The following is a 27,532-nucleotide window of genomic DNA, read 5'->3' as shown; positions in this document are numbered from 1 at the left end:
TTGAAAGTGCGTGATGATGGGAATTCCCTGGTGATCCAGTGGTTAGGACTTGGTGCTTTCACTGCCGTGGGCCTGGGTTCAACCCCTGGTTGGGGAACTGAGATCCTGCAAGGCTCACAGAACAGCCAAAAAAAAAAAAAAAGTGCATGATGATTCTGAATTTCTAAATGCTGGCAACCTTAAAATACTGCTCTAGGTTTAATGTTGGAATGTAAGCTGACAACCTTGGCAGTTCTACAAGTTCAGTTTTTTTTTACAAGGTGAATCATTTCAGATTTATTTCATAAATAGGAATATAATTTGTAGTACAATTATTTTTTCCTTTTCTTCTAGCAGTAGACTTCCTAATTTTATTTAGAGCCAGAGGTTTTTAATAAGATGTAGTGAATTATGTAATTAATTTTGAGCAGCTGATGCTTTTTTTGTGTGTGTGCCCTTGGTTCATCTGTAATTGGCTCAAAATACAAGAAAATAAAAAATAAGAAGCTTAAAGCTTGGATTCATCTTGTGCACAAATTCTTCCTTGAAAATTTGCCTTTGCCTTTCATGCTTACTTTTCAGTTGTGTTCAGCAGAACTAAATATTCTCTCTTGACCAGTGAAGCAGATAACCATTTTCCCATGTCTTCTCAAGAAAAAAAAAGATTTTTTTTTCACAGAATATTTTGAGTGGTAAGGTTCAAAAATCAATTTGAAATAAGAGCCACAATTACCAGAGATTATATATCTTCAGAACTGTTTTCTTTGAAGATCCTTAGGCATACTAATTATAATATTTAATTTGAAAATTGCTTTTGGTAGTTGAGGGCAGAAATGAAAAACATACGGAGAGAAGTGAACATTGATTTATTGGTTGGGTGAGCATACTTTCCGGTTTACTGTAGACAGTCTCAATTCTAGAGTTATTGTTAATAGTGTCCCCTTCACTTTCAAGTAGGACGCTCAACAATATCCATTTCTTATTCTGAGTTAACTGAAGAACTTTTTTTCCCCTACTTCTGAAAGAAAGAGGTAAACAACTAGATGATACTGTTTTCTAGCTCTTGGGGCATTGAACCAAAAAGTAAACTCAAAATTTTATATTTCTGCCATGAATCCAATGTAAACACATTTAACATCCTAATTTACATCTATCTTCAACATAAATTTTTATTTTTTTAATATTTATTTATATTTATTTTGGCTGCACCAGGTCTTAGTTGTGGCACGTGGGATCTTTAGTTGCGGCATGTGGACTCTTAGTTGTGGCATGCATGCAGAATCTAGTTCCCTGACCAGGGATCAAACCTGGGCCCCCTGCATTGGGAGCATGGAGTCTTACCCACTGGACCCCCAAGGAAGTCCCTAAATTTTAATTGTTTTAGTTTTTTGTTTCTCCTGTTTCTGGTGTACCTGAGGAGATATGACACTACACAAAAAAAAAAAAAAAAAAAAAAATCAAGCCTATAGTATAAGGATGTTTTTAATTGCTTTGTTTTTAAATGAAGACATCTTAGTATCTTTTAAAGGCAGAATTTAGAAAGAGAATTGCTGCATTATTTAGAAGAGCAAAAATTGGGGAAAAAAAAGTCTAGTTGGTTCTGATTAAATAAATTATGATACATTCATGGAATACTATGTAGCCATTAAAAATAAAGAGGCAGATCTCTATTTACCAGCATAGAAAGATGTGTGAGATAAAAATTAAGGGAAAAAAACAGGTTGCAGAGAAGTATGAATAGCATCATTCCAATTCTGTAAATAAAAATTAAATGAAAACTCTGATGGCCGTGTCTGTATAATCCAGAAGCATTTATTAGACAGTTAAGAGTGGTTAAGTCTTAGTGGTAGAATAGGAGAGAAAGAAAATGTATCATTCACTTTTTACCTGATATAATTTTAAAAAAGACAATTAGTTCTTTGTGGGGAAAATTTATATACTAGTAGACCATACTAAAATAGGGTAGTCTTCTAAATTTCATGTGTGAAAATAATATATGAAACATTCTTTTTTACAGTGGACAGACTGGTTCAGGGAAAACATTTACTATGATGGGTAAGTAAATTAGAGATTAACATTTACTGGCTTAGTCTACTCTTTTTGTGATGACAGAACTTAGTATATTTTTTGGAAAGGAATACTTTCTGGTATATGATGTTGACCTCATAAAATTAGGGTTATTTCCCAAGCTTCTGTCAGATTGCGACTTCCATTATAGCAAAGTCTGTGTTTTTAGCTATGTTCCCAGCTCAATGCTTAGCACAGAGTATGTGCTCAATGAACAATTTTTGAAGTGGGTTTAATGAATTTTTATATATTATGTACCTGTATAACCACTACCCAGACCAAGATTCCTAGTCAGTAACTACTCCCACTGCTGTCCCCTGACATATGTATTACTCTGACTTCTGTCATCACTAGTTTTGCTTGTTTTTTGCACTTCTACAAATGAAATTTTACTGTATTTACTCTTTTATGTATGGCTTCTTTCTCTCAGCCTGAGGTTTGTCAGATTCACTAATGTTATGGCATGTAGTAGTAGTTTATTTCCATTGCTGTATAATAGATTATTGTATGAATATACCACATTTTCTATTATTTTTTAATAGATCTTTATGGGAGATAATTGCTTCACAATACTGTGTTAGTTTCTGTTGCACGGCAAAGCAAATCAGCCATATGCATACACATGTCCCCATATCTCCTCCCCCTTGAACCTCCCTCCTGTCCTCCCTATCCCACCCCTCTAGGTCATCACAAAGCACCGAGCCGATCTCCCTGTGCTATGCCGCTGCTTCCCACCAGCCAACTATTTTACATTCGGTAGTGTATATATGTCGATGCTACTCTCACTTCGCCCAGCTTCACCCTCCCACCCCATGTGATCAAGTCCATTCTCTATGTCTACCTCTTTATTCCTGCCCTGCAACTAGGTTCATCAGTACCTTTTTTTTTTTTTTTTTTAGATTCCATATATATTCATTAGCACATGGTATTTGTTTTTCTCTTTCTGACTTACTTCACTCTGTGTGACAGACTCTAGGTCCATCCACCTCACTACAAATAACTCAATTTCGTTTGTTTTTATGGCTGAGTAATATTCCACTGTATATATGTGCCACATCTTCTTTATCCATTCATCCATCGATGGACATTTAGGTTGGTTCCATGTCCTGGCTATTGTAAATAGTGCTGCAGTGAACATTGTGGTGCATGTCTCTTTTTGAATTATGGTTTTCTCAGGGTATATGCCCAGTAGTAGGATTGTTGGGTAATATGGTAATTCTATTTTTAGTTTTTTGAGGAACCTCCGTACTGTTTTCCATAGTTGTATCAATTTACATTCCCACCAACAGTGCAGGAGGGTTCCCTTTTCACCACATCCTTTCCAGCAATTATTGTTTCCAGCTTTTTTGATAATGGCCATTCTGACCGGCATGAAGTGATACCTCATTGTAGTTTTGATTTGTATTTTTCTAATAATTAGTGATATTGAGCATCTTTTCATGTGCCTCTTGACCATCTGTATGTCTTCCTTGGTGAAATGTCTACTTAGGTCTTCCGCCCATTTTTTAACTGGATTGTTTGTTTCTTTCATATTGAGTTCCATGAGCTGTTTGTATATTTTGGAGATTAATCTTTTGTCTGTTGTTTCATTTGCAAATATTATCTCCCATTCTGAGGGTTGTCTTTTTGTCTTGTTTATGGTTTCCTTTGCTGTGCAAAAGCTTTTAAGTTCAATTAAGTCCCATTTGTTTATTTTTGTTTTTATTTCTGTTACTCTAAGAGGTGGGTCAAAAAAGATCTTGCTGTGGTTTTTGTCAAAGTGTGTTTTTCCTCTAAAAGTTTTATAGTGTCTGGTCTTACATTTAAGTCTTTAATCTATTTGGAATTTATTTTTGTATATGATGTTAGGTAGTGTTCTAATTTCATTCTTTCACATGTAACTGTCCAGTTTTCCCAGCATCACTTATTGAAGAGGCCGTCTTTTCTCCACTGTATATTCTTACCTCCTTTGTCATAAATTAGGTGCCCATATGTGCGTGGGTTTATCTCTGGGCATTCTATCCTGTACCATTGATCTATATTTCTGTTTTTGTGCCAGTACCATACTGTCTTGATTACTGTAGCTTTGTGGTATAGTTTGAAGTTGGGGAGCCTGATTCCTCCAGCTCCGTTTTTCTTTCTCAAGATTGCTTTGGCTATTAGGTGTCTTTTGTGTTTCCATACGAATTGTAAGATTTTTTTGTTCTAATTCTGTGAAAAATGCCATTGGTAATTTGATAGGGATTGCACTGAATCTGTAGATTGCTTTCAGTAGTATAGTCATTTTCACAATATTGATTCTTCCAATCCAAGAACATGGTATATTTCTCCATCTGTTTATGTCATCTTTGATTTCTTTCATCAGTGTTTTATAGTTTTCTGAGTACAAGTCTTTCGCCTCCTTAGGCAGGTTTATTCCTAGGTATTTTATGCTTTTTGTTGCAGTGGTAAATGGGAGTGTTTCCTTAATCTCTCTTTCTTATTTTTCGTTGTTGGTGTATAGAAATGCCAGAGATTTCTGTGCATTAATTTTGTATCTTGGAACCTTACCAAATTCATTGACTAGTTCTAGTAGTTTTCTGGTGGCATCTTTAGGATTTTCTATGTATAGTGTCATGTCATCTGCAAACAGTGACAGTTTTACTTCTTCTTTTCCAATTTTTATTCCTTTATTTCTTTTTCTTCTCTCATTGCTGTGGCTAGGACTTCCAAAACTATGTTGAATAATAGTGGTGAGACTGGACATCCTTGTCTTATTCCTGATCTTAGTGCACATGCTTCCAGTTTTTCACCACTGAGCATGATGCTTGCTGTGGGTTTGTCATATATGGCCTTTATTATGATGAGGTGGGTTCCCTCTATGCCCATTTTCTGGAGAATTTTTGTCATAAATCGTTGCTGAATTTTGTCGAAAGCTTTTTCTGCATCTATTGAGATGATCATATGGTTTTTATTCTTCAGTTTGTTAATATGGTGTATCACATTGATTGATTTGCGTATATTGAAGAATCCTTGCATCCCTGGGATAAATCCCACTTGATCATGGTGTATGATCCTTTTAATGTTCTGTTGGATTCTGTTTGCTAGTATTTTGTTGAGGATTTTTGCATCTATGTTCATCAGTGATATTGGTCTATAATTTTCTTTTTTTGTGATATCTTTTTCTGGTTTTGGTATCAGGATGATGGTGGCTTTGTAGAATGAATTTGGGAGTGTTTCTCCCTCTGCAATTTTTGGAAGAGTTTGAGAAGGATTGGTGTTAGCTCTTCTCTAAATGTTTGATAGAATTTGCTTGTGAAGCCATCTGGTCCTGGACTTTTGTTTGTTGGAAGATTTTTAATTCTGGTTTCAATATCATTACTTGTGATAGGTCTGCTTATATTTTCTAATTCTTCCTGGTTCAGTCTTAGAAAATTGTACCTTTCCAAGAATTTGTCCATTTCTTCGTGGTTGTCCATTTTATTGGTATATGGTTGTTGTAGTAGTCTCTTATCATCCTTTGTATTTCTGCAGTGTCAGTTGTTATTTCCCCCTTTTCATTTCTAATTTTATTGATTTGTGTCCTCTCCCTTTTTTTCTTGATGAGTCTGACTAAGGATTTATCAATTTTGTTTATCTTCTCAAAGAACCAGCTTTTATTTTTATTGATCTTTGCTATTGTTTTCTTCGTTTCTATTTCATTTATTTCTTATTTCTGCTCTGATCTTTATGATTTCTTTCCTTCTACTGACTGGGTTTTCTTTGTTCTTCTTTCTCTAGTTGTTTTAAGTGTAGGGTTAATTGTTTATTTGAGATTTTTCTTGTTTCTTGAGGTGAGATTGAATTGCTATGAACTTCCCTCTTAGAACTGCTTTTGCTGCATCCCGTAGGTTTTGGGTCATCGTGTTTTCATTGTCATTTGTTTCTATGTATTTTTAAATTTCTTCTTTGATTTCTTCAGTGATCTCTTGGTTATTTAGTAGCACACTGTTTAGCCTCCAGTGCTTTTTACACTTTTTTTCCTATAATTGATTTCCAGTCTCAGAGCGTTGTGGTCAGAAAAGATGCTTGATATGATTTCAGTTTTCTTAAATTTTTCAAGGCTTGATTGGTGACCCAAGATGTGATCTATCCTGGAGAATGTTCCATGTACACCTGAGAAGAAAGTGTATTCTGCCACTTTTGGGTGGAATGTTCTATAAATATCAATTAGATCTATCTAGTCTATTGTGTCATTTAAAGCTTGTGTTTCCTTATTTATTTTCTGTTTGGATGATCTGTCCATTGGTGTAAGTGAGGTGTTAAAGTCTCCTACTATTATTGTTTTACTGTCAATTTCTCCTTTCGTGGTTGTTAGCATTTGCCTTATGTATTGAGGTGCTCCTCTGCTGGGTGCATAAACATTTTTAATTGTTATATCTTCTTCTTGGATTGATCCTTTGATCATTATGTAGTGTCCCTCCTTATCTCTTGTAACAGTATTTTAAACTCTATTTGATCTGATACGAGTATTGCTATTCCAGCTTTCTTTTGATTTCCATTTGCATGGAATATCTTTTTCCATCCCTTCACTTTCAGTCTGTATGTGTCCCTAGGTCTGAAGTGGTTCTCTTGTAGACAGCATATATATGGGTCTTGTTTTTGTATCCATTCAGCCAGTCTGTGTCTTTTGGTTGGGGCATTTAATCCATTTACATTCAAGGTTATTATCGATAGGTATGTTCCTATTACCATTTTCTTAATTGTTTTGGGTTTGTTTGTTTGTTTTTAACATCTTTATTGGAGTATAATTGCTTTACAATGGTGTGTGAGTTGGGTTTGTTTTTGTGGATCTTTTTCTTCTCTTGTGTTTCCCATTTAGAGAAGTTTCTTTAGCATTTGTTGTAAAGCTGGTTTGGTGGTGCTGAATTCTCTTAGTTTTTGTTTGTCTGAAAAACTTTTGACTTCTCCATCGAATCTGAATGAGATCCTTGCCGGGTAGAGTAATCTTGGTTGTAGGTTTTTCTCTTTCATCACTTTAAGTATATCCTGCCACTCCCTTCTGGCCTGCAGAGTTTCTGCTGAAAAAATCAGCTGGTAACCTTATGGGGATTCCTTTGCATGTTATTTTTTGGTTTTCCCTTGCTGCTTTTAATATTTTTTCTTTGAACTTAATTTTTGTTAGTTTGATTAATATGTGTTTTGCTGTGTTTTTCCTAGGGTTTATCCTGTATGGGACTCTCTGTGCTTCCTGGACTTGGGTGACTATTTCCTTTCCCATGTTAGGGAAGTTTTCCATTATAATCTCTTCAAATATTTTCTCAGACCCTTTCTTTTTCTCTTCTTTTTCTGGGACCCCTATAATTCGAATGTTGGTGCATTTAGTGTTATCCCAGAGGTCTCTGAGATTGTCTTCAGTTCTTTTCATTCTTTTTTCTTTATTCTGCTCCTTGGCAGTTATTTCCACCATTTTGTCTTCTAGCTCACTTATTCCTTCTTTTGCCTCAGTTATTCTGTTATTGATTCCTTCTAGTGTATTTTTCATTTCAGTTATTGTGTTGTTCATCTCTGTTTGTTTGTTCTTTAGTTCTTCTAGATCTTTGTTAAACACTTCTTGTATTCTCTCAATCCGTGCTTCCATTCTATATCCAAGGTTCTGGATCATCTTTACTATCATTACTCTGAATTCTTTTTCAGGTTGATTGCCTATTCCCTCTTCATTTATTTGGTCTTGTAGATTTTTTTTACCTTGCTCCTTCATCTGTGACATATTTTTTTGCTGTCTCTTTTTTTTTTAATGAGTGGGATTGTGTTCCTGCTTTACTGGTTGTTTGGCCTGAGGCTTACAACACTGGAGTTTGTAGGCTCTTGGGTAGAGCTGGGTCTTGGTGCTGAGAGAGGAACTCTGTGAGACCTCACTCCGATGAATATTCCCTGGGGTCTGAGGGTCTCTGTTAGTCCAGTGGTTCAGATTCGGAGCTCCCACCGCAGGAGCTTCTGCCCAACCCTGTGCTCGCAAATCAAGATCCCGCAAGCCACGTGGGGTGGTAAAAAAAAGAGAACAATAACAAAGTAAAAAATAAAATTAGACTAGGAAACTAATAGATATATTAGAAAGAATGTAAAAATAAAAATATAGATGAATCAACAACCGGAAGGTACGTCAGTACCACAATAGTAAAAAAGAGGAGGAGGGAGAAGAAAAAAAAAGGAGGGGGGGAAGGCCTTGGCTGTGGAGAGCGGGGCCTAAGCAAGTGTGAGGTTTGGGTGGTGGGTGGGGCCAATGCTCAGCACCCACAGGGCTAGAAAAGGCCCTGGAGGCTGTGGGGGGGTAGGGCTTAGGCTCAAGGAACAGAAGGGGCCCAGGCGTGCCCCCCACCCCTGGTCTCAGAGGGCGGGGTACGTCACCTGGGAGCCCAGCAGGCTTCCTGGGCTTCAGTGGGCAGGGCAAACGCCTTCCTCTCCTCTCCTGCTCCTCCGGTCTGGGGTCTGGGAGGGCCCTTCCCACCTGCCAATCCTGATCTCCCTGTCCTCCCTCCTATACCCCCAGGACCAATGGGGGGTGGGCCTTGGAGGGCCGGGAACTGGTCTGGGAGCTCAGTAGGCTCCCTGGGCCTGAGTGGGTGGGGAAAACACCCTCTGCTCCTCCTCGACGGCCCCTCCCACCTGCCACTCCTGATCTCCCCGGCCTCCCTCCTGTGCCCCCAGGACCCATGCGGCCTGGATGGGGCTTTGATGGGGGGGAACTGGCTTGGGAGCTCAGCAGCCTCCCCAACACCAGTGTGCCAGGCGATTGCTCTCCGCTCCTCTCCCACTCTTCCCAGAGAGTCCCTCCCACCTGCCTCTCCTGATCTCCCCTGCCTCTCCTGATCTCCCCTGCCTCTCCTGATCTCCCCAGCCTCAGGGGAGCTGATCCTGTCTGGCCTCCACTTCTCCTTCCTCCTTGGTCCCCCTACGTCCTACTGGTTCACTCTGTGGTTCCTCCCGTCTCTTTGGGGTCAGAGTCCCCCACCAGCGGCCGGCAGGCGCCCTAGTTGTGGGGAGATGCTAACTCTGTGTCTTCCCACACTGCCGTCTTAAAGGAATTCCACATTTTCTATTCTGCTGTTGCTAGAGAGTTTTAGAGCACATGAATAGTACTGTTATGGACATTTTTTTCTTGTGTGTGTCTTTTATAGTTCATATCTATTGAACTTTAAACTTATGGGCGTGGACTTGCTGGGTTATAATATATGTATGTTCAGCTTTAGTAAAAAAAGTCATGATGGAGACACGTAGACGTGGAATTTCCCAGTGCTCCACATCCATGTCCACATTTGGTATTGTCTGTTTTAAAAATTTTAGTTGTTCTGGAGTATGTATAGTACTATCTCATTGTGTTTTTATTTGCACTTGTTTGATGTCCATTGACTACTAAGCACCTTTTATATGCTTATTGGACATTTGAATAGCCTCTCTGTAAAATGCCCATTCAAGCTTTTTTCTCTTTTTTAAAAATAAATTTATTTATTTATTTGTTTATATTTGGCTGCATTGGGTCTTCTTTGCCGTGTGCAGGCTTTCTCTAGTTGCAGTGAGCGGAGGCTGCTCTTCGTTGTGGTGCGCGGGCCTCTCATTGCTGTGGCTTTTCTTGCTGCGGAGCACGGCCTCTAGGTGCACGGACTTCAGTAGTTGTGGCATGTGGGCTCAGTAGTTGTGGCTCACGGGCTCTAGAGCACAGGCTCAGTAGTTGTGGCGCATGGGCTTAGTTGCTCCACGGCATATGGGATCCTCCCAGACCAGGGCTTGAACCCATGTCCCCTGCACTGGCAGGTGGATTCTTAACCACTGCAACACCAGGGAAGTCCCTCAAGCTTTTTTCTTATTTAAAAATTATCTTGTCTTTTTCTTACTCATTTGTGGGGATTCTTCATAAAATAGATTAGCTCTTTGTCTATGATATAGATTACAGATTTTTCTGTAGGTTTTTTCTTTTGGCTTATTTAATTTTTTCTGATGCCAACGGTTTTTATTTTTATGTGGTTGAATTTCAGGTTTTTTTGTTTTGTTTTGTTTTTTAATGGTTTCTGAATTGTGAGTTTTAGTAAGAAAGGTTTTCCCTTCTATGAGGTTATAACAACATATAAGTGAGTACTTAAAATATGCCAGGCACTCTTCAAGGCTCTGGTGGTCTATTCAAATACAAGGCAATGTCCAGGCTCTCATGGAGCTTATATTCTCATGGGGGATGTACAAGTAAAAGCAAATAAGTGTCTAGTAATTATGCCAGAGGTAGTAAGTGCTATGAAGAAAAATAAGAGGATGGAAAAGAGCAGGGGGTGCTGTTTTAGTTAGGTGGGTCAGAGAGGCCTCTCAGCGTGACATTTGCAGAGAATTACTGAGTGAAATGAGAAGAAACCATAAGACTCTGGGAGAAGAATCTTCCAGGCAGAGGGACCATCCCTGCAAATGCACAGGCCCTGAGTTGGGAGCATGCTCAAGAGCATTCAAGAAACAGCAAGAAGACACATGGGGCTAGAGTGGAATTTTACAGGATAAGGGGCAAGTTGAAATTGTAGCCTGAGGCCAGGTCATGGATTTTGGAATTTTTCATGAGGGTATGTGAAGTCATGGGAAGGTTTTTTTTGTTTGTTTTTTTAAAGAAGAATTACGTGATCTGATGTATAATAAAAGGACTACTCAGGCAGCTGAATGGAATAGAGACTATAGGAGGGGCTAGAGCTGAAGCAAGATTGGGAGCCAAGGCAGGAGACTAGGCAAGAGATGATAAGGTAACTATAATGAATATTTTGAGTATCTTTATATAGTATTTAGCAGGAAAATGTTATAAAATTATCCGCACATATTCTAATATTATCTGTCCTCTGTGTTCATTTACTTGCATTTCTCTGCCCTGTTTTATTTTTTATTTTTATTTTTTTTTTAAGGTCCAGTTTACAAGGGCCATTTAAAATATTTTAGGTGTAGCACACCGAGATGACGATAATATTTTTAAATTTATTTTCTGTAACTTTCTTGCATACACCAGCATTTTGTTATTCCTTTGGTCTCTAAGGCATATATATATATTTTTAAGTAAATTTACTTTTTTTTTTTTTTAATTTACTTATTGATTGATTGATTTTTGGCTGTGTTGGGTCTTCATTGCTGTGCGTGGGCTTTCTCTAGTTGCGGCGAGCAGGGGGCGACTCTTCATTGCAGTGTACCGGCTTCTCATTTCGGTGGCTTCTCTTGTTGTGGAGCACGGGCTCCATGCGCATAGGCTTCAGTAGTTGTGGCACGTGGGCTCAGTAGTTGTGGCGCACGGGCTTAGTTGCTTCTTGGCATGTGGGATCTTCCCGGACCAGGGCTTGAGCCCGTGTCCCCTGCATGGCAAGTGGATTTTTAACCGCTATACCACCAGGGAAGTCCCTCTAAGGCATGTTTAACTAATACATATAGTAACTTTTGGATCTTTTCTAGCTTTATAGTTTTTTTTCTGGCAGATATAGCTATAGCTTGAATTAGTATCCAAAAAATCCTGCTGTTTACGTATCCACTCACATCTCCCCTTTTCCCCAATGTTAACAAAATAGAGATTGGATTGCTCTTCAGTTTTCTGTCTGTACAGAAATCTTGTGAAGAATTCCTATAGTATCTTTCTTACCAGCTTGGCTTTTATTGCCCAATTAAGAAAATACTAGCTAATGCTAATTTTTATACCCTGTGAGATAATTATTACCATTATTATTTCCATTTTATAGTTGAAAACTCCAAGAGATTAAGTAATTAGCCTGTGGCCACACAGCCAGTGTATAAAGATCAGCCTAGGAGACAGAATGTCTTATGCAACAGTAAAGTACAATTATTTGTTATTTCTGCTAATTTTCGTACCTGCAGAAGGAAAAATTTCAAGCTTGGGACTGAAATGGATATTTTAATTTATCAAACAACAACTACTTTTTAAAATTGCTTAGTGGCTATTGTGTGCCCTTCCCTTCAGTCCTATTGATAGGCAGGTTCTATTATGCCATCTCTTACAGACCACGATTTATCTTGTTTGGGGGCCTGAAAGAAACTGATTATACAGTTTGTCTTTTCTATATGAATTGCCTTTCAGTGTTGCTGTTTTGAAAGACTCCTGTTAACAGAATAAAAATGAACAGCTATATATATATTTTTTTACGTTTTTCTTTAGGACCATCTGAATCTGATAATTTTTCTCATAACCTGAGAGGAGTAATTCCACGAAGTTTTGAATATTTGTTTTCCTTAATTGAACGTGAAAAAGAGAAGGTAAAACTTACTGTAAAAATAAAGCGATTCTATGAAATACCTAGTTCTGAGTAGCTAACTACTAATAATCAGCTCATGATACATGGAGTGGCATCACGGGTAGTCTACAGTGTGGATAGGCTAGAGTCATAAAAAAAATCTTTCAGCTCTTAAGATAAAATGAAGGATTCTGAGTTTTTTATTTTCTAAGAGTTTTTAGTCTATAATACATGCATCATCCATGAGCCCACATTGAAAGAAAGAAGAATGTAGTGCTTCTTAGGCTCTCAGATTTTACAAGAGAGAAAGTGTAAAGAAAATCTTAACTGAGGAAAACAGATTCATTAAGCTCTGTCACCTACCTGCGCCTAGGCTCACAGTTGACTGCAGCTCTCCCTACATCTTCATGACAGCCACTAGTAATGGGCCCATCTCTGCCTCCTTTGCAGCACCTGCTACCACCTGACCATGATCTCCTTGCTTCACACGTGTGGCTCCATCGTCCTAGCAATGTGGCCTTCCGTTTTCCATTGGCTCCCAGATTGGGTCATTCTGTGGGTTGTGCGTGTTTAGCTTAGGGAATTCCAGGCTTAAGAGCCGTTAGTGTTTTATATTCTATTACCTATGTGCCAAGGAGTCTGATATATAGCATTGGTTTACCACTTACTCCTTTGCAGAAACTATGCCTGACCATTGCAGTTAGACACACATATTATGTGCCAGTGAAGTAAGTTTAGTGACATGCACTTCTGTGGTTAAAAATCCTATAGCGAGGCTTTTTAAAGAAAACATTTATTTGTTTATTTTTTTAAAGAGAGACTTTTAAAATACATTATTTTCAGTCGTTTGAGGAATATAACACTTGATTTATATGTAAAACAGGTGAAAATGGAATTGCTATTTTCATCACAAGGGAAAAAAATTATGTAACTATGTATGGCAATGGATGTTAACTAGACTTATTGTGATCATTTTGCAATATATACAAATATCAAATCATTATGTTATACGCCTGAAACTAGTATAATGCTGTATATCAATTATACCTCAAACAAAAAATGGAATTGCCTATTTGGAATGCTCAAGTCCCACCTCCCTGTCTTTGTTCTGAGGCACTGTTGGAAACTTTAGGGCTCCTGGGACCACAGTTCGATGCTGCTTTAAAATGTACTGATGTGCTGAAACTAGTAATCTACATTTTAAAACTGACTTTTACGTGTCCTGTATTGTGTAAAGGATAATGTTGTAGGAAATTTATATGTTGTGAAGTGAGTGAAAGATGAATGCTCATGAAAGGTAGGGATGAACTCATGAAAAGAATATAGCTAAACCAGGCTTCTCTTTTACAGGCTGGAGCTGGAAAGAGTTTTCTTTGTAAGTGTTCCTTTATTGAAATCTACAACGAGCAGATCTATGACCTCCTGGACTCTGCATCGGCTGGACTGTACTTAAGGGAGCATATTAAGAAGGGAGTCTTCGTTGTTGGTGCTGTGGAGCAGGTGGTGACCTCAGCTGCTGAAGCCTATCAGGTACCCTGCCTTGAGCAATTTGATTCGTAGGCAACATAGCATGCTGTGACAAGCACCTTGATCTCAAAAAAAAGAAAGAGTTGGGCTTCCCTGGTGGCGCAGTGGTTGAGAGTCTGCCTGCCAATGCAGGGGACACGGGTTCGAGCCCTGGTCTGGGAGGATCACACGTGCCGCGAAGCAACTGGGCCCGTGAGCCACAATTACTGAGCCTGCGCGTCTGGAGCCTGTGCTCCGCAACAAGAGAGGCCGCGATAGTGAGAGGCCCGCGCACCGCGATGAAGATTGGCCCCCGCTTGCCACAACTAGAGAAAGCCCTAGCACAGAAACGAAGACCCAAAACAGCCATAAATAAATAAATTAATTAATTAAAAAAAAAAAAAATGAAAAAAGAAAGAGTTGAGTTATTAAAAATGTTTTGTAAAGCCATAACCAGAATGTTCATGAGAAGAAATGAAAGAAGGATATGACACTGTTTTATAAATTTCCCCTTCGTTAAAATAGAAGTTTGACCCCTTGATTTTGTGTTATTTTGGTGTTGTTCATTCCAGTCATAGACTCTTAAAAACCACCTTCTATGTCACTGGAGGACAGTTTGTTAGTGACCATATCCCTTTAGTTGTTTGTCCTGGGAGCTGCCCTTTTGTTTTTTGGGTTTTTTTTAAAGGATATAGAGTTACAGTTTTATTTTATTATTATTTATTTATTTAATACATTTATTTATTTATTTAATTTTGGCTGTGTTGGGTTTTCGTTGCTGCGTGCTGGGTTTCTCTAGCTGTGGCGAGTGGGGCTACTCTTTGTTGCGGTGTGCGGGCTTCTCATTGCGGTGGCTTCTCTTGTTGTGGAGTACGGGCTCTAGGCGCGCGGGCTTCAGTAGTTGTGACACACTGGCTCAGTAGTTGTGGCACGCAGGCTCAATAGTTGTGGCATGCGGGCTCAGTAGCTGTGGCGCATGGGCTTAGTTGCTCCGTGGCATGTGGGATCTTCCCGGACCAGGACTCAAACTTGTGTCCCCTGCATTGGCAGGCAGATTCTTAACCACTGCACCACCAGGGAAGCCCGGAGCTGCCCTTTTGAAGAGCTCCTGGGATCTCTGCCTTCAAACCAGCTGGCTGTTCTCTCTATTTTCTACCCTTGTTTATTGCTTGTTAGGTGTCAAAAGGCAACCTCTTTTGGCCATTCAGCTCAGGACAAACAAACCTTTTGACAGGAATTTGCAAAATATTCTATTCACATTTTTTTTTTGAATTTTTGAATTTTTTTGAATTTATTTTTTTATACAGCAGGTTCTTATTAGTTATCCATTTTATACATGTTAGTGTATATATGTCAATCCCAATCTCCCAATTCATCCCACCACCACACACACAAATGCACCCCGCCACTTCCCCCACCTTGATGTCCATACATTTGTTCTCTACATTTGTGTCTCTATTTCTGCCCTGCAAACTGGTTCATCTGTACCATTTTTCTAGGTTCCACATATATGCATTAATATACGCTATTTGTTTTTCTCTTTCTGACTTACTTCACTCTGTATGACAGTCTCTAGATCGATCCATGTCTCTACAAATGACCCAATTTCATTCCTTTTTATGGCTGAGTAATATTCCATTGTATACATGTGTCACATCTTTTTTATCTGTTTGTCTGTCGATGGGCATTTAGGTTGCTTCCATGTCCTGGTAAATAGTGCTGCAATGAACATTGGGGTGCATGTGTCTTTTTGAATTATGGTTTTCTCTGGGTATATGCCCAGTAGTGGGATTGCTGGCTCATATGGTAATTCTATTTTTAGTTTTTTAAGGAACCTCCATACTGTTCTCCATAGTGGCTGTATCAATTTACATTCCTACCAACAGTGCAAGAGGGTTCCCTTTTCTCCACACCCTCTCCAGCATTTGCTGTTTGTAGATTTTCTGATGATGCCCATTCTATCTGGTGTGAGGTGATACCTCATTGTAGTTTTGATTTGCATTTCTCTAATAATTAGTGATGTTGAGCAGGTTTTCATGTACTTCTTGGCCATCTGTATGTCTTCTTTGGAGAAATGTCTATTTAGGTCTTCTGCCCATTTTTGGATTGGGTTGTTTTTTTTTTAATATTGAGCTGCATGAGCTGTGTATATATTTTGGAGATTAATCCTTTGTCCATTGATTCGTTTGCAAATATTTTCTCCCATTCTGAGGGTTGTCTTTTCGTCTTACTTGTAGTTTCCTTTGCTTTGCAAAAGCTTTTAAGTTTCATTAGGTCCCATTTGTTTATTTTTGTTTTTATTTCCATTACTGTAAGAGGTGGATCAAAAAAGATCTTGCTGTGATTTATGTCAAAGAGTGTTCTTCCTATGTTTTCCTCTAAGAGTTTTATAGTGTCCCATCTTACATTTAGGTCTCTAATCCATTTTGAGTTTATTTTTGTGTATGGTGTTAGGGAGTGTTCTAATTTCATTCTTTTACATGTAGCTGTCCAGTTTTCCCAGCACCACTTATTGAAGAGACTGTCTTTTCTCCATTGTATATCCTTGCCTCCTTTGTCATAGATTAGTTGACCATAGGTGTGTGGGTTTATCTCTGGGCTTTCTATCTTGTTCCATTGATCTGTATTTCTGTTTTTGTGCCAGTACCATATTGTCTTGATTAGCTTTGTAGTATAATCTGAAGTCAGGGAATCTGATTTCTCCAGCTCCATTTTTTTCCCTCAAGACTGCTTTGGCTATTCAGGGTCTTCTGTGTCTCCATACAAATTTTAAGATTTTTTGTTCTAGTTCTGTAAAAAATACCATTGGTAATTTGGTAGGGATTTCATTGAATCTGTAGATTGCTTTGGGTAGTATAGTCGTTTTCACAGTATTGATTCTTCCAATCCAAAAACATGGTATATCTCTCCATCTGTTTATATCATCTTTAATTTCTTTCATCAGTGTCTTATAGTTTTCTGCATACAGGTGTTTTGTCTCCCTAGGTAGGTTTATTCCTAGGTATTTTATTCTTTTTGTTACAGTGGTAAATGGGAGTGTTTCCTTAATTTCTCTTTCAGATTTTTCATCATTAGTGTATAGGAATGCAAGAGATTTCTGTGCATTAATTTTGTATCCTGCAACTTTACCAAATTCATTGATTAGCTCTAGTGGTTTTCTGGTGGCATCTTTAGGATTCTCTATGTATAGTATCATGTCATCTGCAAGCAGTGAGAGTTTTACTTCTTTTCCAATTTGTATTGCTTTTATTTCTTTTTCTTCTCTGATTGCCGTGGCTCGGACTTCCAAAACTATGTTGAATAATAGTGGCGAGAGTGGACATCCTTGTCTTGTTCCTGATCTTAGGGGAAATGCTTTCAGTTTTTCACCATTGAGAATGATGTTTGCTGTGGGTTTGTCATATATGGCCTTTATTATGTTGAGGTAAGTTCCCTCTATGCCTACTTTCTGGAAGGTTTTTATCATAAATGGGTGTTGAATTTTGTCGAAAGCTTTTTCTGCATCTATTGAGATGATCATGTGGTTTTTATTCTTCTGTTAATATGGTGTATCACATTGATTGATTTGCATATATTGAAGAATCCTTGCATCCCTGGGATAAATCCCACTTGATCATGGTGTGTGATCCTTTTAATGTGTTGTTGGATTCTGTTTGCTAGTATTTTGTTGAGGATTTTTGCATCTATATTCATCAGTGATATTGGTCTGTAATTTTCTTTCTTTGTAGTATCTTTGTCTGGTTTTGGTATAAGGGTGCTGGTGGCCTCATAGAATGAGTTTGGGAGTGTTCCTTCCTCTGCAATTTTTTGGAAGAGTTTGAGAAGGATGGGTGTTAGCTCTTCTCTAAATGTTTGATAGAATTCACCTGTGAAGCCATCTGGTCCTGGACTTTTGTTTGTTGGAAGATTTTTAATCACAGTTTCAATTTCATTGCTTGTGATTGGTCTGTTCACATTTTCTTTTTCTTCCTCTATTCACATTTTATGGATTCTAACCTGGCCAGTTGATTTTAAACAATTTTTTGTATGTAATATTTGATACATATACAATATTGCCACATGCATATAACTTACTAAGCATAATGTTAAAATGAACTTGCAGGACCCCATTAGACAATTTAGACTTAAATATCACCAATATTATCATTCTACCTGTGTGCTTCTTTCTATCTCATATCCCTGGTTCCTCCCTGAACATAAGCACTGTGCTGAATGTCATTATCATTTTCTTCTACTTTTAAATCACGTATGTACGTATTTCTTAAAATGTTAGTATTGCCTGTTTTTGAGTTTTAAAAAGAGGTATGTATTTTGCCTTCTCTAACTTTTTTGAAGTCAACACAGTGTATGAAATTCATTTATGTTGCCTTTTTTTCACTGCTGTGTAATCCATTATGTGAATATTTATAAATAAATAAATATACATATATCAGGGTTCATTAATTTATTCTTCAGTCTTCAGCAAATCTTATTCAAACTTCTTAAACTGTGACTCTCATTGTAAAAGATAGGTTTTACTTGTGATCCGGTGTATGTATATTTGCATATTCAAAAAATAATGTTGAGATTTTGATTGGAATTGCATTGCAGTTAGAGACCAGTTTGGAGGGATTGACATCTTTACAATAGAATTCATACATGAACATGGTATGTCTCTTCATTTAATTGGGAGTTTAATGTCTTACATTACAATAATTTTTACCATAAAAGTCTTAACTTTTTTTGTTACCTTTATTCCAATATACCTTATATTTTTTATTGCTCTGGTGGGGGATAACTTCTTTTTAAAATTACATGTTGTCTGTTATGTATAGAAATGCAGGTTTTTTAATAGAATGCTTTTATAATCAGCCACCCTGTTAACTATCTTATAAAATCAAGGATGTGTGTTAAATTTTGTCAGATGCTCTTTCTACCTCTACTGAGATGATCATGTGGTTTTTCTCATTTAACATGTTAACATGATAAAATATTGGATTAGCTTTGTCAGTATTTTGTTTATCATTTTTCATCAGGGCTTAAGATTTAGATAAACTTGTAATTCTCCTTTTTCCTACTTTCCTTGTCTTGCTTTATTACCACCTTTATGTGTTTTCTGGAAATATGTGTGATTAGAATGACCTGTTCTTAAAAAGCATGTAGCACTCATCCCCCAAATCATCCGGGCCTTGTGTTTAGTTAGATTGATTATTTGTTTATTTATTCATTTATTTAGTAAGAAGATTTTTAACAACAAATAAAAATTCTTTAATAGACCTATGCAGGCATTTTGGCTCAGAAGTCTTGATAGGTTGCGTATTCCTGGAAAAATTTCAGTTTCCTCTAAGTTTTCAAATATATTGGTATAAAGTTGTTCCTAGTGTTCTCATTTTAAAAATCTTTGCTGTAACTACAATTTTGTTCTCTTTTTGAATAGTTGTGATGGTTTATATGGCCTTACTCTTTAATGTTTTATTTTTATTTTCTTTGGGTTTATCCTACTGTCCTTCTTCTGACTTCTTAAGCTCGATGCTTAGCTCGTTTTGGCCTTTCTTTTGTATTTAATGCTATAAATTTACTTAATATTACTTAAAGTTTACAAAAGTTTTAATATCTTAACTGTCATATAGATCTAAGTATTATTCCATTATAATTTCTTTTTTGACCCATGATTTACTTAGAAATGTGATTTTAAATTCCCCAATTTATGGGAAATTTAAATTTATTTTTCATGTTGATTGTTAATTGCATTGGGATCAGAGAATGTGGTCTTGTGTGATTCCTTGTCTTTGAGATTTATTGAGAAATTATTTATGGATTAATACAATGGCCAACTTTTATAAGTGTGTGCTTGAGAAGAATGTACATCCTTGGATATAGGGTTTTATATTTTTAGTAATTTTTTTTGTCTGTATAATCTATCAATACTTAAGATATATTAATCTCCAACTAAAGTGTTGGTTTTGTCTTGATTTTTGTCTATATACGAAAATATATATGTATACATATAGAGATAGACTTTTATTAGGGGCATATGCAAGTAGTAGAATTAATATATCTTCCTTTGATTTGAATTCGTAGTTTTGTATTTATATTAACACAGTTTTCTGTTTTTTTTTTTAATTTTTATTTTTGGCTGCGTTGGGTCTTCATTGGTTTGTGCAGGCTTTCTCTAGTTGTGGAGAGCGGGGGCTACTCTTCGTTGCGGTGCGCAGGCATCTCATTGCAGTGGCTTTGCTTGTTGTGGAGCATGGGCTCAAGGCACACAGGCTCAGTAGTTTGGCATGGGGGCTCTAGAGCGCAGGCTCAGTAGTTGTAGCACATGGGCTTAGTTGTTCTGTGGCACGTGGGATCTTCCCAGACCAGGGCTTGAACCCGTGTCCCCTGCATTGGCAGGCGGATTCTTATCCATTGCGCCACCAGGGAAGCCCCTAGTTTTCTATTATTAACACAGTTTTCTATTAACATATTTTGCCTTAAAAATTTATTTTGTCTGATATTGACATACCATTCAGCATTCTTTTGGTTAGTTATTTGCCCAGTATATGTTTTCCCATCAGTCCTCTGTGTTTTAATGTTTTAAGTTTTTCTACAAGAAAAACCATGTAGTTATATCTTGCTTTAAAAAAAAATTTTTTTTTTCACAGCCTCTTACCTAACTTTACATAAGTATGATTGTTGATATTGTTGGACTGTTTTCTACCATCTTTCTTAGTGTTTTTTGTTCTGTTTTATTCAATGCTCTTTCCCCTTTCTTCCTTTCTTTTTAAAAAATATTTATTTATTTATTTGGCTGCGTCAGGTCTTAGTTGCAGCATGCAGGATCTTTAGTTGTGGCATGTGAACCCTTAGTTGCAGCATGTGGGATCTAGTTCCCCAACCAGGGATCGAACCTGGGCCCCCTGCATTGGGAGTGTGGAGTCTTCGCCACTGGACCACCAGGGAAGTCCCTCTTGCTTCTTTTTAAGATGAGCAATTTTAGGTTCACAGCAAAAGTGAGGGGAATGTACAGTGATTTCTCATATATCCTGTGCTCCCCCAAATGGGTAGCCTTCCCCACTTTAAACATTCCCCACTAAAGTGGTACAATTGATGAACTTACATTGACATATCGTAATCACCCAAAGCCCATAGTTGACATGAGAGTTCACTCTTGGGTTGCCTTTTTGGTTTTGATCCCGTATGAAGCACCATTTGTTTAAAAAAATTTTCTCATTCGGTTGCCTTTGCACCTTTAAAGAAAATCAATTGACCGTACATGTATGGGTTTATATCTGACTGTATTCTGTTTCATTGATCTATGTGTCTGAATCAGTTACCAATACACAACTGTCTTGATATTGATATTGTTGCTCGATATTAGGCAAACCTGAGGATATCATAGGTTTGGTCCCCCACCACCACAATAAAGCAAATATTGCAGTAAAGTGAGTCACATGAATGTTGTGGTTTCTCAGTGCATATAAAAGTGCTGTTCTGTAGTTTGTTAAGTGTGCAATAGCATTATGTCTAAAAAAACAATGTATATACCTTAATTTAAAAATATTTTATTGTTAAAAAATGCTAACCATCCTCTGAGCCTTCAGTGAATCATAATCTTTTTGCTGCTGGAAGGTCTTTCCTCAGTGGTGATGGCTGCTGACTGATAGGGATGGTGGTTGCTGAAGGTTGGAGTGGATGTTGCAATTTCTTAAAATAAGACAACAATGAAGCTTGCTGCATCAGGGGACTCTTACTGTCACTAATGATTTCTCTGCAGCTGTTTGGTACCATTTTACCCATCGTGGAACTTCTTTCAAAATTGGAGTCAGTCCTCTCAAACCTTGCCCTGCTTTATCAACCACATTTATATAATATTCTAAATCCTCTGTTGTCTTTTTAACAATCTTCACAGCATCTTCGCCAGGAGTAGATTCCATTTCAAGAAACCACTCTCTTTGCTCATCCATAAGAAGCAACCTCTCATCTGTTTTATCAGGAGATTGCAGCAGTTCAGTCACACCTTCAGGCTCCACTTCTAATTCTACTTCTCTTGCTACTCCTACCACATCTGTGTTATTTCCTCCACTGAAGTCTTGGACCCCTCAAAACCACCCATGAGGGTTGGAGTCAGCTTCTTCCAAAGTCCTGTTAATGTTGATATTTTGACCTCTTGCCACGAGTCGTGAATGTTCTTTATGGCATCTAGAGTGGTGAATCCTTTCTAGGAAGTTTTCAGTTGACCTTCCCCAGATCCATGAGAGGAATCACTATCCATGGCAGCTTTAGTCTTATGAACTATATTTCTTCGATAATAAGATTTGAAAGTCAAAATGACTCCTTGATCCACGGGCTGCCGAATGGATGTTGTATTAGCAGCCATGAAAACAACTTTAACCTTGTTGTACATCTCCCCCAGAGCTCTTGGGTGACCAGGTGTATTGTCAATGAGCAATACTATTTTCAAAGGAATTTTTTTTCTGAGCAATAGGTCTCAACAGTGACCTTAAAATATTCAGTAAACCATGTTGTAAACAGATGTGCTGTCATCCAGGCTTTGTTGTTCCGGTTATAGAGCATAGGCAGAGGAGATTTAGCATAATTCTTAAGGCCCTAGGAATTTTAGAATGGTAAATGAGCATTGGCTTCAACTTAGTCACCAGCTACATTAGCCCCTAACAAGAGAGTCAGCCTTGCTTGACACAGGGTTGCCACAAACCTTCAATTTGTAAAAAACATAATATCTGCAAAGCACGATAAAATGAGTTAGGCCTGTATTGCTGAGAAGTACGTCTTGAGATCAGGTAGAGTAAGTTCTCTAATTTCTTAACAATTAGTTTGGTTATTCTTTAGTCCTTTGCATTTTCATATACTCAGATTTAGTTTGTTAGTTTCTACAGAAAAGACTGATGGGATTTTTGAGTGGGATTGGGTTGAATCTGTCGATCAATTTGGGGAGAATTAATATCTTAACAATATTGAGTCTTCCAATCCATGAGTATTCACCAAATAGTTTTGTTTTTGATTTTTGTTTGTATTTGGCCTTTGCACAAGTATTTAAATAAGCAGACTTGTATTTGCTTTTTCACCTTATGTTGTACAAATGATAGCATATTGTGCTACTTTTGCACTTGCTTTTTAAAATTTTTATTTATTTTTATTTTTATAAATTTATAAATTTATTTATTTATTTTTGGCTGTGTTGGGTCTTCGTTGCTGTGCGCGGGCTTTCTCTGGTTGCGGCGAGCGGGGGCTACTCTTTGTTGAGGTGCGAAGCCTCCTCATTGCAGTGGCTTCTCTTGTTGCGGAGCACGGGCTCTAGGCACGCGGGCTTCAGTAGTTGTGGCACATGGGCTCAGTAGTTGTGGCTCGCGGGCTCTAGAGCACAGGCTCAGTAGTTGTTGCGCACATGCTTAGTTGCTCCGCGGCATATGGGATCTTCCCGGACCAGGGTTCGAACCCGTGTCCCCATCATTGGCAGGCAGATTCTTAACCACAGCACCACCAGGGAAGCCCTGCACTTGCTTTTTTAAGCTAATAGTATTTTGAAATTTGTCCCATGTTTGAGGATCTCGCTCTCTTTCTCTTTACAGCTGTATGAATGTATCATTATCTAATATTTAATATACAGTATTTAGTGTTATGAAAAGGAAGCATGAACTACTAACCAAAAAAATAAAGATATAAACCATTTCATTTTTATGCTATGGCTGGTTAATAGAGAGGGTTATAACAGCTCCATTTATTGAGTGTATGTGCTAAGCCCTGTGCTAACTTCTTTTGTATATGTTATTTCATTTAATTTTTTTATCTACTTTTTGAGGTAAGCTACTAATTTCTTCATTTTATCCAATACATATTATGACCATGCCACTCAAGAATGTAGTTCTCAGACTATGGGTGTCACATAGGAGGTTGTTAGAAATGCAGGATCTCATTCTCTCCCTCACGTCTGCTGAGTCAGAATCTGAATTTTAACCAGATCCTAGCTGATTAGCATTCATATTACAGTTTGAGATGTTCTGCCCTGTGAGGTAGGTACCCATATTCCCGTTTTACAAATATGGGACTGAGCCTTGAAAAGGTCAACTGGCCCCCAGACCACACAACTGGTAGATAGTGGAGCCAAGAGTTGAACTCATGTTCATCCTATTCTAGAGTCTGCGGTCTGAACCTTCATGTATCTGCTTGCCACAGGGAATAGGGAGGGAAAACAAATACTTTGTAGACCAAAAGAGCTAATAAAACTTAGGGCTTGAAGGTAATTTTAAGATTTCTTTTATCTAACTTTCTCATAGTCTCGGTAAAGAAGAGGGTTCAGAGAGATTTTGCGATTTGCATTGAGTTAATACAAATAGAGAAATGGCAAAGCCCATTCTAGATCCTATGCCTTCTGATTTCCTGCTTGTTTTCTTTCATGACATGGAGAAGAATCAAAAAAGGAAAGGGAAAGGAAAATAACTTGAGTATATTCCTCATTAGATAGTCTCTCACCACTCTTTGCAAATTTCCTACTGATGTTCGTGGCTGTTGTGACCACTTGGAAGTTGTGATAACGTACTTTCCTTTTGCCTAGGTGTTGTCTGGAGGGTGGAGAAACAGACGTGTAGCATCGACATCAATGAATAGAGAATCCTCTAGGTCTCATGCAGTCTTTACAATTACAATAGAGTCGATGGAGAAAAGCCATGAAACTGTGAACATACGGACCTCCCTTCTCAATCTGGTGGATTTAGCAGGATCTGAAAGGCAAAAAGATACCCATGCAGAAGGGATGAGATTGAAGGTAAGAATGGAATTATGGTCTTCAATTCTTGACTGTGAATTATTACTAGAAGTCAGTACCAAGCTAAGTGTTTTGAGGGCTACAAAGGATTAAGAAATTGCTTTCATCCAAAAGGTATAGACATTTTTGTTGTGGGGTAGGGACAGTAAACATACATGGGATATGATGAGTGTCAGTAGCAAGAGTATTTGAATTCATGCCAAAAGGGGTGATAATATGAGTGGTAGCAGGGGTCAGAGGAAGAAGGGTGTGACATGGCCTGCTTGGGGGAAGCATGGGAAAGTAGTTCTTGAGTTAAGGGTTAAGGACCTCATTCTAGGCTAAGGTATTACCAGAAGTTCTTGGTAATATGTATTGCTAATGTGTATACATATATGTATTGTAATATGTACTGTCAATAAAATGTGTGTGGGGACTTCCCTGGCGGTCCAGTGGTTAGGATTCCACGCTTCCAATGCAAGGGACACGAGTTCAGTCTTTGGTCAGGGAACTAAGATCCCACATGCCCTGCGGACCAAAAAAAAAAAAAAAAAGGTTCTTACATTATAAAACAACTATACTCCAATAAAAATTAATTAAAAAAAATAAAATGTGTGTGGATTCTGCAGTTTAGGATCTATAAGGACGGGAGAGAGAAGAGTCAGAAATGGTAGAGGAGAGGGTCTTGTTTGCCTTAAAAGTGAGGATTTGAGCCGCTTGAGCTCTCAGGCAGTTTCAGTCTGTCTCACATTTGTGTTTCTATAGGGACATGAAGTAAAGAAAAATAGCATAAGTTCAAAATAGGACATATGCTGGGCCCATTCTAAATGCTTTATATATATTAGCTATTTAACCGTCCCAACAACTCTGGGAAGTGATTCTATTATCCTTTCTATTTTGAAGAAACTGGAGGAAATTTTCCAGAGGCACATGGCTAAGAGTTGCTGAGATTCAACAGCTCCACAGACAGGGCTCTCAACTTAGGTGGTGACCCTAAACCACCTTTCTGAATGGTAACAGATAGTGGCAACTCCGAACTCATCACATCTTGCTTAATAATTTCTATTCCTCCTCTCTTTTTTTCTATTCTCCCACTTCTACAGACCCAGTTATCGAAATATGCTCCCTACGGTAAAAATCCAGTGTAACATGTTTAACCCAAACATTTTTCTTTTCTCCTGAAACCACTCTTTTAAAGAGGTTTTATTATACATTACATTACAGAATTAGACTGAATGTTCTCTTGTAATATGTTCATTGGTGGCTTTGTGGGACATGGGAGTGGGTTATTAGTTACCATACCCTTATAATGTAGCAAACATTTTAACATAAAACGATTGAAAAATATGCCAATTAATGCACTCCAACTTTTTTTCCTCTCGTCTCTTCTAGATTTTATCCCTACCTATAGGTCAGTTTAAAACTATTACAATTATGAGGTGACATTGATATTTTTTTCCTTCACATGATTTTTGTGTTTGTATTTGAATAGTACTAAAATTGCAGTGTGTGCCTCGAATAGGAAAAGGTTAGTGGACAGTTGAGGACATCTTTTTGCTGAGAAGTTAGTTACCTTAACTTAATATTAATTAATGATTAATTAATTAATAATTATTAATTAATATTAATAATAATAAGTTAATTATTATTAACTTAATATTGTCCCTGTCTTGCCTTTCCATTCAAAATTGCCACCCTGCTAGGTATATTTTAATTCAAAATACTAAAAAGACATCAGTGCACCTCAATTTTTTGTTCTTTTTCCCCAACACCCTAGGAAGCAGGTAACATAAACCGATCGTTGAGCTGCCTGGGCCAGGTGATTACTGCACTTGTCGATGTGGGTAATGGAAAACAGAGACACGTTTGCTACAGAGACTCCAAACTTACCTTCTTACTCCGGGTAAAGTAGATAATTGAGTTCCTGGGCCCCTGTTTTGGTTATGCTCACTATGGTTGGCAGTTGGATAATCTCTCAGCCTTGGTGCTAATAGTATACATTTTGTTTGCTTAAAAAACATCTTGTGGGGCTTCCCTGGTGGCACAGTGGTTGAGAATCTGCCTGCCAATGCAGGGGACACGGGTTCCAGCTCTGGTCTGGGAAGATCCCACATGCCGCGGAGCAACTGGGCCCGTGAGCCACAACTACTGAGCCTGCGCATCTGGAGCTTGTGCTCCGCAACAAGAGAGGCCGCGATAGTGAGAGGCCCGCGCACCGTGATGAAGAGTGGCCCCCAGTCGCCGCAACTAGAGAAAGCCCTTGCACAGAAACGAAGACCCAACACAGCCAAAAATTAATTAATTAGTTAATTAATTTTTTTAAAAAAATTAAAAAAAAAAAAAACAACATCTTGTGGTTTCTCCCCTGAAAATGTGTACCATTCATATCATTAAACAGGATTCCCTTGGAGGTAATGCCAAAACAGCCATAATTGCAAATGTTCATCCTGGATCTAGGTGTTTTGGGGAAACCCTATCAACGCTTAATTTTGCCCAAAGAGCCAAGCTGATTAAAAATAAGGTAAAATACTGAGTATACTTAAGTAAATTAGAAAAATATTTAAGCTTGCAGTATCTCACTTTTGTGATTGCCCTCATATTAACATTAGCTTTTAGTTACTGTATTTCTCTGTTGTGAAAGCCTAACTCTAAGCAAGGTTTCTATTTTATCTTTCCTAGCCTTCTATATCGCTCATGTAATTTGAGACTAGAGTAGGTCTTATGGTCATTATTGTTTGGCTAGTTTTTCCTCAAGGGAAGGCAAAGTTTTTCCTTTGTAATTGGGCTGGAGACTAAATTTATTTACCTAAACCGCGCTATCAGAGCTGGGTGTTGGGAGCAGGAGGATCCACTATGAACGCAGTTTAATGATATTGACAAACTTTGTCTTTCAAGTTGTCTATAACTCCAAGGATTCCTCATTTTTCTTTATATGCAAGAAGTTTCCTTGATATTTGTGTACACCAGTGGTCAGAAAACTTCCTGTAAAGGGCCGAAGAGGTAAATAATTTCGGCTTCTTGGACCGTATGGTCTCTGTCCCAACTACTCAGCTCTGCCTTTGTAGTG

At 37.9% G+C, this 27,532-nt stretch overlaps 1 protein-coding gene across 2 annotated transcripts in view; it reads left to right on the top strand.

Moving 5' to 3' along the window:
* KIF15 (kinesin family member 15) overlaps window positions 1-27,532 on the top strand; it is a 75,539-nt gene that overhangs the window by 11,636 nt on the left and 36,371 nt on the right. Inside the window, exons 5-10 of one of the 2 annotated variants that reach the window (XM_059937587.1) lie at window positions 1,997-2,034; window positions 12,161-12,258; window positions 13,587-13,766; window positions 24,277-24,486; window positions 26,243-26,368; window positions 26,864-26,986. In XM_059937587.1, the coding sequence (XP_059793570.1) occupies window positions 1,997-2,034; window positions 12,161-12,258; window positions 13,587-13,766; window positions 24,277-24,486; window positions 26,243-26,368; window positions 26,864-26,986 (775 nt within the window). Of the gene's footprint in view, window positions 1-1,996; window positions 2,035-12,160; window positions 12,259-13,586; window positions 13,767-24,276; window positions 24,487-26,242; window positions 26,369-26,863; window positions 26,987-27,532 lie in introns of those variants that run through there. The other variant, XM_059937586.1, reaches the window with a different exon arrangement.

This window comes from Balaenoptera ricei, chromosome 11 (assembly GCF_028023285.1).
Source record: "Balaenoptera ricei isolate mBalRic1 chromosome 11, mBalRic1.hap2, whole genome shotgun sequence".
Taxonomy (NCBI): domain Eukaryota; kingdom Metazoa; phylum Chordata; class Mammalia; order Artiodactyla; family Balaenopteridae; genus Balaenoptera; species Balaenoptera ricei.
Note: the sequence above shows the minus strand (reverse complement) of the source record. Positions and strands in the feature narration are given on the sequence as shown.